The sequence below is a fragment of the Octopus bimaculoides genome, chromosome 21, assembly GCF_001194135.2.
Source record: "Octopus bimaculoides isolate UCB-OBI-ISO-001 chromosome 21, ASM119413v2, whole genome shotgun sequence".
Taxonomy (NCBI): domain Eukaryota; kingdom Metazoa; phylum Mollusca; class Cephalopoda; order Octopoda; family Octopodidae; genus Octopus; species Octopus bimaculoides.
Genome location: NC_069001.1, coordinates 19,361,754 through 19,371,511, shown reverse-complemented (window position 1 = coordinate 19,371,511; position 9,758 = coordinate 19,361,754). Strand labels below are relative to the sequence as shown.

General features: G+C 37.1%; 1 protein-coding gene across 3 annotated transcripts in view; it reads left to right on the top strand.

Moving 5' to 3' along the window:
* Positions 1-9,758, top strand: part of LOC106875721 (uncharacterized HIT-like protein Synpcc7942_1390) — an 89,250-nt gene that overhangs the window by 22,393 nt on the left and 57,099 nt on the right. For all 3 annotated transcript variants that reach the window (XM_052975525.1, XM_052975524.1, XM_052975523.1), the window contains one exon: positions 219-359. In XM_052975525.1, the coding sequence (XP_052831485.1) occupies positions 219-359 (141 nt within the window). The remainder of the gene's footprint in view (positions 1-218; positions 360-9,758) is intronic.

Here is a 9,758-nt window from a genome sequence, read left to right as displayed (position 1 = left end):
ACACACACACACACACACACACACACACACACACACACACACACACAGAGAGTAGTGTTATCCATTATGACACCAGTGTTTAGCTTCACCACAAATTTTCCAGTCTGTTGGTGATTAATGTATAATTCGCAATATCAAATAAAATAATAGAATAGCTGCTGTTGAAATCTTCAGTAATCCAATAATGGCATGTGTTTGTTTTGCTTCTTGCTCTTCAGGCATGTTCTACAGCTACTCCAACAGATGAAGTAAGCAAAGCACAACATGCTGTTAAAACATATAAAAATCAAGGACCAACAATATTCTCTAAGATTATTGATAAATCAATCCCAGCTAATATTCTTTATGAAGATGATAAGGTAAGTATATCTGTGTGTGTGTGTGTGTGTGTGTATTTATTACAAGGAACATCTCTGGGGGTGATGCAAGGCAACAAGAGTTTTCTGGAAAAGAGTGTATGGGAAATATGTGTATGTTTTAGGGTTTGTGTTCTTGTAGAAATGGCATGTGTGTAGCAATGTTATATGTGCAGCATTTTCATGGGGTGGAGGTACCCAAAAACTGCATACACATCTGTGTTCTTGTTTTTTTACTTTTATGTTTTGGTTAAAACCTTTGGTTAAATTCTTTAGGGCATTTATGTATGCATGGAGTGTGTGTAGGGGTACAATATGTGTGTGTGGGGGCCTATATTGAGGTGGAAAAGGGTCTATTGGGTGGATGTCTGCTGTGTTAGGGCATGTGTGTTTGTGAGTGCATTTGTGTATGTTCTGGTCAAGCTCTTTGCTGCATTTCAAGGCAGAGTGACCAGAACATACACAAATACACTTACAAACACACACACCCTAACATGGTGGACATCCTCCCAAGAGACCCTTTCCCCCTCTCCCCCGCCAATTTAAGTTCCCACACATATTGTACCACTACACACACTCCATGCATACATAATGCCCCAAAGAATCTAACTAAATGCATAAAAGAAAAATAAACACACTAACAAGCACAGTTGAATATGTGACCGTTGGTTACATAATCAGACTGTTACCTAACACTCTGTTGAACCCTCGGTGTGAAACCAATCAGTAAGATCATTCGTAATGGATATATAATACTGTACACTTTCGATTAATATACCCACTCTACTGATGAATATATGAGTACATTTTTGTCTGACTTATGGATTCTTAGACAGCATATATATATATATATATAGTTTACAGTTCCATTATAGGTAGGATCAACGAATAAATGTACTCCATTGAAAGATAATATGCACAATTACAAAAGTGCTACTAATAGTTTCATGCTTTAAGAAACATTAAATTGCCAGATTTATATAACATGCCATGTATCTCCAAGCAATCTTTCAGACCCAGTTCATAATGTTAAGTATATTTAAAACCAGGACACTGGTCTGTGAGAAAAGAAAAAAACAAGAAAAAGGAAAAGTAAGAAAACCAAGATCTTTGTCCTCTTTGACTCTAGAAACCATAAATAATGTAGCTAATGCAAAATAATATAATTGATAAAGAGGACCATACAGGGTGTTTGAGCTAAAGTTGATGATTTTTTATGTCTCCTTTTTACAGCTTCATGTTTTGAACAGTCATCAGTGTTAGCATAATGATTAAAATTATAGCTGAGGAAAAGTTAGCTGATATGGCAGATTGCAAGCCATCTGATTATTGGAAAAGAGTTACCTGTATCATGATGATTCACACCAGGTATCAAAATGCTGATATCATGCCTGCTTTTCAATGCTCTGTGAACATTGTAAAAGCTGTAAGATGTGACATGGAGATCATGAAAACCAAGTTCCCCCAAAATGTGATGGTCTTTGGTTGTGTCTCCAGTGAGGATGACATCATGCCACCCAACATCTGTGAACAGAACTTTAGGCTCAGTTCAGAGGTTATGTAAAGCTGCTGGAAACTATGGTCAAACCCTGGCTGGAGAGGGTTGCTGCTGTAAGTACATATGTATGATGTCAAGATTCAGTTTTGTGCCACACCTCTGGAAAGAGTCAGAAGTGGTTGTCAGAGAATTTCTATGACTTTACCAGTCCTAATTTCTGGCCTTGTAATTCTCTCAGTTGTTATCCTATGGATGTAGTTGAGGAAGTCACCAATGCTCTGCCTGCAACACCATGGCTGAACTGGTGGCAAGATCAAGGAGGTGATAGAAGATCTTTCCAGGGACATAATGAGGAACGCATGTGCCAGGTTCTGGAGCCATATCGAGGCTGTTGGGAAAGCTGAGAGCATACTTTGAGTAAACTGTTACTTCCCAACCATAATTTTGTTGTTTTTTTTTTATTCTTTAAAATACTTTTATTTTTGGCTGGAATATTGTATTTTTTTTCCTTTTATGCAGATTGTCAAATTTAGCTTGAGAACCTTGTTTATTTTATTCAATTAATCTCTTACCATGAGTTCAAAACTATAAAACTGAATATTTATCAATTATAAATTTTTCATTGATATGGTGCATTATAATATAATGCCATCTATGCAGCTCATACTCTATACAGTCACTATCCAATAAAATAACCCAATACTGATATGATTACCACTCAATAATATAACAATGTACACAGCATATACTCTACACCATCTCCACATAATGCAAGTCACAGTACACAATCACAACCCACTTATTCTATACAATGACAGAGGAATTTTAAGTAACAACTGAAACGAAAGAACAAAAAAAAAAAAACAACTATAACACAAAAATATTTCAACACCTCCAAAAGATAATACTGCACATGCTTCAGGAGCAATGTGTGTATTTAGTTGTGAAGCTGAAACTCACATGAAACTGCCGACAGCATGATGAGAATGATAGCAATGATGATGATGGTGATGTCAGAAGCAAAAAAAAAGTATGGAAAGGAATGAATGATTAATGAAACTGAGGTGCAACTAGATAAAACAGAAGAATCTCTTGTGATAGCAAAACAGATAAAAACATAAACCAAACCAAATGGAATCTCAGGAGCTGTAAAATACATGGAAAAGTAAAGAATCGCATGGAAATACCTTACAAGAATCAGTAATCCTGATGTAGATACCAATGTGACCCATCAATGGTTGACTGCATCTGAACTTAAATCAGAAATAGAGGTCTTCATTATAACAGCTCAGGATTAGTGTCTGCCTCCCAGAAACTACCAAGAAAGCATTCTTAAAAATGGTGCTGATCTTGCTTACCTTTTTCATGGTGCAATCTGAGAAACAATTGACCACTCTGGGTGCTTTATGTTAGCCTCAAATAAATATATTAATTGTCATGATAGATTCGAGCAGTATTTGCACTGGATCATGTACTGTAAGTTTTGACTCCCATATGAGAAGAACCGGCAGGAATATAAGCCTGCCAAAATAGTAGAAAATATAAATATCACCATCTGTTAGGACTTTCAAAAAAAAAAAAATTTGAAAAGTTAAGTAAATACAAGGACTTTGAAACAGAGGTCTATTTTTGTCTGAGAAAGATCACAGGATAGTTTAATTGACTTCTTGTATTTCTGTGACTGTTATGTTAAAAACTATGGCTTTAAGTCCAGTATAAAATTTACGTCTAGTTTTTCAAAAACTAGTGTTGAATTTTTGGACACAAAAGTCAAGTTTTCTGGAGGTAGAATAGTGACAGAGTTATTTTGCAAGCCCACGTCATCCCACATTTACCTACACTGCCGCTCATCCATATCATATTCAGTCAAATCCAAAATCCCAATTTTTCAGGATAAAATGGATTTGTACTGACATAGACGATTACTGGAAACATGCAAATACTTTTGTACACCATTATGTCAAGCACGGTTACAGTGAATCACAATTAAAGGAAATTGCAACTGACATAGCTAAGATTAGTAAGGAAAATCAAACTTTCATGCATAATCTTAGCAAACAAAGTAAAATATGTGATAGAATTCTTTTAATGGTTAACTGGCACCTAAATTTCACTGGCATTTCAAAAGTGTTACATGAAAGTTACCAGCATGTTGCAGAAAAATATCCTTGTTTCAAACAAATAGTCCTTCAGCCATCTACTGTAGCCTTTAGACGGAATAAAAGTATAAAAGAACTATTAACCTCTACTTCTGGCTCCAAGAAGACATACATTGGAGTTTCTGAATGCTGTGCCTTGAAAAACAGCTGCAAGAGAAGTAAGCTCTGTTCATTGTGCAACAACACGAGTCAAGTCAATTCCATCAGGAATCATAACAAAAATGTTATACAAGATGTGACGTGTAGAGATTCCTATTTGGTGTACGCTGTAGAATGCACCAAATATAACTTGATTTATGTTGGTTGTACAACAGAACAATTAAACAAAAGATTCAATGGGCACAGGTATGACATCAGGCACAATAGCAGTAGTTCGACAGAATTTGTTGAACATTTTACATCAAATAGCTGCAATTTTGAAAAAAACTTGAAAGTGCATATTCTAGGAAAATATTCTGAATCTACTTTACTTTTAGTCTTCACAATATATGAGAACAAATATGTTTTTGAGCTATTAACATGATGCCCTGGAGGAATGAACAAAATGGCAGGGGAATTTCATCATATTTACACAAAACTGTTTGATTAAATATTCTTTTTCTTTTGCCAGTTGTAAAATTGAAAACTGAAGACTGTCAAAGTGGGAATGCAGGATCTCTTCATTCAAACTTTTGAATTTAAATTTCTATAATTTTGAATGTCTGTGTATCACTTTTCATTTTGAACACAACAAAGACAGGCAAGCCGTCGAAATATTGTTCAAACCAATAAAATATCTATTGCAGTCACATATTTGTCCTCATGCATTTTTAGGACCATATGTGTAGTGGATTCAGAATATTTTCTGAGAATATGCATTTCAAGTCTTTTTCAAAATTGTAGCTGTTTGATGTATTTACCTTCTTGAAGAGTTACATCAATCCTTTTAAAATAATAATAATAATAATAATAATAATAATAATAATAATAATAATAGTAATAATAAAAAAAAGGGATCAGGAAGCATCATGGAGATGGCTTAGTAAGGGTGACCTTAAAAAGAAAAGTGAAAGCCTAATCATTGCTGCCCAGGACCAGGCATTGAACACCAACTCAGTGAAAAGGGACATATACCACACAAGCACAACGAACTGCTGCAGAATGTGTGGGAAGAAGGTCAAAAGCTTGACTGATATTGTTAGTACCTGTGGAAGTCTTGTGCAGAAAGAGTACAAGTGCAGACACAATAAAGTAGCCCAAAACCTTCACTTGTTACTATGCTAGAAATATGGATACAAGGTAACAGATGCTTGGTACCAACATACACTAGAAAAGGTAATGGATGAAAATGGGAAGGCAAAGATCCTCTAGCACTTTGACTTTTAGACAAACAAAGTGTTAGAACACCGAAGGCCAGATATAGTAGTAACCTTTAGGATGGACATGCAAGAATGCCCAATAATCGATGTGGCATTGCCAGGAAATCAACATATTGTCATGAAAGAAAGAGAAAAGGTTGACAAATACGGAGACCTGAAAATTGAGATTGCCAAGATCTGGTAGCTGCAGGAGTCAAACATGAAGATTGTTCCTGTTGTTGTTGGAGCATTGGGTTCACTACCACCTAACCTGAAGAAACATCTGGAAACTTTAGAAATACCCCACAATCTTGACGTATTGCAAAAATTGGCTTTACTTGGAACTGCATGCATACTGCATAAAGTACTGTCTGAAGTCCTTGTTGTGACTTGACAGATAGTACAAACCCCTGGTACATGCAATATCTCCAATCTACAACATCACAATATTGTGTACTGTGTCATCTTCAGTAATCATAATAATTTTTTCTATTTTAGGTACAAAGCTAGCAATTTTCTGTAGAGGTATATAGTCTATACTGTTGATCCCAGTTCTTGACTAGTACTTTATTTTATCAAGCCTGGATGGATGAAAAATAAAGTTGCCCTTGGTGGGATGCGAATTCTGAATATAAATTACTATAACTAAACACCATGAGGTATTGTGTCTGATGTTCTAATCTGTCAATCTACCATAATAATAATAATAATAATAATAATAATAATAATGAAAATTGTTTCTAATTTTGGCACAAGGCCAGTAATTTTGTGGGAAGGGGGAAAACCAACTATATCGACCTCAGTGCTTGACTGGTTCTTTAATCCTGAAGGAACAAAAGGTAAAGCTTACCTTGTTAGTTATTGAACTCAGAATAAAAAGATGATGATAAATTAAAACGAAAAAATACTAAGAAAGAAAAAGAGATAAGATAATAAATTTCAGTCTAATTAGACTTTATGTTACAAATAAAAGACATACCATAAACAGATATATTTTGCATCCCCATTACTATCTCTCTACCTTAGTTAGCCATGCAGTTTGGTTGTTCATGGTGTGTCCTCTCATCCTGCTCCCACCACCTATACTGGAAGTCTTTCTTCTATACCGGAGTCCTGTATGGAAAGCTATCTTCCTCTTCTTCCCCACTCCCTCTTGGCAACATCAGCTTATTACTGTATAAAAATGGTATAGCTAGCATGCTTGCCAATGGGTTAATTATCAGCACTATTTCATCTCTGTATAAGCAATGGTTTATGCTGTACCCTCTTCTTTTGGTAGATGTTGCAGGTGTGAAGCAAATGAACAATGGTAAATTGAATGCAGGACAAAACCCATATGAAACTTATATAATATGTCTGTTGGCAAATATCCGTGCTTTTCAATTGCAGAATGTTGTCCTCCCTCTTTCCACCCCTTCTTCACATTGAAGGGTAGGTCTGGTGAAATGGCTGAGATGTATGTTGTTCCCATCAGATTGATAAATGAACAGGTGACTGGCTGGTTTACTGAAGTTTGTGTTGCAGATCATAAGGTCACAGGCATCACAGAACTCCAGTATCCTAGTTCTCTCATGGAAGCCATCTGGATGTTGCCCAATATACCCATTGAAGTCCCCAGTCACAAAGAGGTCACTGTCATTTGTCAATGAGGTAGTCTGTTAAAGGGTATCATAAAATCGATATTTCTGTTCATCTGGCAGCCCTGGTTGAGGAACGTAGGCAGGTATAATAGTTGTTGTACTACTTTGCAAAGCTAATTTAAGCAAAAGTATCCTATCACACTCTCATTACCCCAATTGCATTATCATTTCTCAGCAAGAAATATGCCTATGTCATCAACCCTATCACTATTGCCTACCCAAATTTTATACCTATGTTGTTTGCCTGTGAGGAATCTGGCAGAAGTTCCCCTCCACTTTACTTCTTGAATGCATTCTGTTGTACTTTGTATACTGTGACACAAACACATTCAATACATATACCACACCACATTAGACAATCATTTAAACAGTACTACACAAAATACCCACATACCAGGCCAGACTATATATCACCATACCTCACCACATACACATGCTCAAGACTTAATACAGCTCTCCTCACCCTACCTCCCACTTTAGTAGAGATAGATAGATAGAGAGAGAGGGAGAGAGTGTGTGTGTGTGTGTGTGTGTGTGTGTGCATGTGTGTGTGTGTGTGCATGTGTGTGTGTGTGTGTGTGTGTGTGTGTGCATGTGTGTGCATGTGTGTGTGTATGTAAAGTGTTAGGTGATGGTCATTTCTGCCTGTAGAACTTGCCAGAACTTGTTAAAATGTTCCATTAAGTAATGGAGTGATTGTGTTGAAGTTAGATGGGGTAGCAAGATTCATCATCATCATAATCATTCTCATTATCATTTTTGGTCATTCACTGCCATCATCATCATCATTGTGTTTATCATCATTATCATTTTTCTCTATTTTTACTTTGTTTCCATTGTCAATGTGTTGAGTTGGTAGGCATGCAGTATCGCTTCTCCACCCCTGGTTTACTTCAAAACATCTTTCCTTTGTATATTAATTGTTTCTTACACAGGCATCCATGTGTCATTTCTGGGATCAAATAGGAAGCTGTGCTGTTTATGCCTTTTCTAAAGCACATCGTAGTTAATAGAAAGTTATTTGCAATGAGGATTTTACGTCCTTTAAAGTTCTCTCTGGTTGAAACTTTTGATACCTCTTACTTGCAATAACTTTTTCACATTTTTTTGGGTGGTGGTATAAATGAATCAGGCCAGTTGAACCTGGATCACTAGGTCACTTACTCCTAGACCTAACCTATGCACCTGGTACATATTTTAGAAATATAATAATCGGTGTGTGTGGGGTAGGGGTGGAGAGTAGGGAGAGAAACAGACTACTCTCAAGCTGTAACCCAAGAAAGAACTCAGGCCAAGTTTGATTAATGTGATTCTCTTAAATTGTTTTCGGTATCAAACAGTTAAATAAAATTATATAGCTTAAGCTTTATAAAATGTCTGTGCTGGTCTCATTGTCCCGTGCAATTAAGGTGTGTTAAGTCTGATCTCTGCAAGAGCCATAATTGTATCATATGAAAACATATCAAGAGGCTCAAACATTTTTGGTTGTGGACTGCAAGCAAATGACATCATCCACATGAACAGAGAGGCCACTGTTTACAAGTAGTGAACACACATGAAGATGAAGGAAAACACAAATGCATCTACACCACACATGACAGGCTTCTTGCAGTTTCTGCTTACCAGATTCATTCACAAAGCATTGATTAGCCCGAGGTTATTAGTAGAAGTCATTTGCCCAAGATGCCATGCTGTGGGACCAGCCTGAAACCATGTTGTTAGGAAGCAAGTTTTTCAAACCATACAGCCATGCCTATGTTGATACACTCAAACATGTAATCATCACCATATCTGTTTTACCGTGAGTAGCACGAGTCTTTTCCAGTACTGTGTCTTGCTGCTTGTCGCAGTTTTTTCTCATCTGATACACAATAACAGAGACACAATCATTTGTTGTGGTGCATATCTCATTTTTTGGGTGGGAGATAGTTTTTATGGTTGGATGCCCTTCCTCTAACCAACCAATTTACAGCATAGAGTAGGTGTATTCATTCATACTACTTGCTCTACAGAGGTCGTCTGTGGCTGTACTAAAGAGACCCCTCTCTTTAATATCACTTTTATTCAGGAACACTATTTTCTTGGATGATTTTTCCATCAATGCAGCTTGCATGTCTTCTATTTCTGCCTTCTGTTTTTAACTTCATTCTTACATCTCCTCTTAATGTAAGACTTTATTAAGGTCCCTTCTAATAAAAGTTGTCTTTATGCAGGTAAAAAGACGTTGGTGGGATGAGACTGTCTTCATGTTATAGGTTGAAGGTAGTAGAGTACCTGGAGAGTATATTGTGATAAACTAATTGTAGCTGGGGCCCAGGTTGTCATAAGCAATCAGAGATTAAGAGTATAAACCAGACTGTGCAGACATATCTGTCACTGCCTTGAACATAAATATTGATAAATAATAAATATCTGCTGGTCACTGTGGTATGACGTCAGTGTCTGGGGAGGCTGACCGGAAGAGGAAAAAGGGCAGAGGGAGCCTCGATCGGGATTCGTGCCCTCTTTCGAACGGGGTCGCGGACAGGACAAGACGTGTCTAGTGACGGTCTAGGTTTGGGAGAAGCAGCTGCTATTCCTGGTGTTCTTTGGGTCGGGGCAAGCTTCAAGGATTGGATACCGCAAGACAGACTCGCAGTCGACGAAAGGAAAACCGAGGTAAGGCGATTACATCTACTCGTACGCACACACCACAAGCTATTTCGGCCCCACGTGTAGAAATTCGCCGCGATGGCAGCCAAGATTAGGATCGCCAGCGATGTGATCAG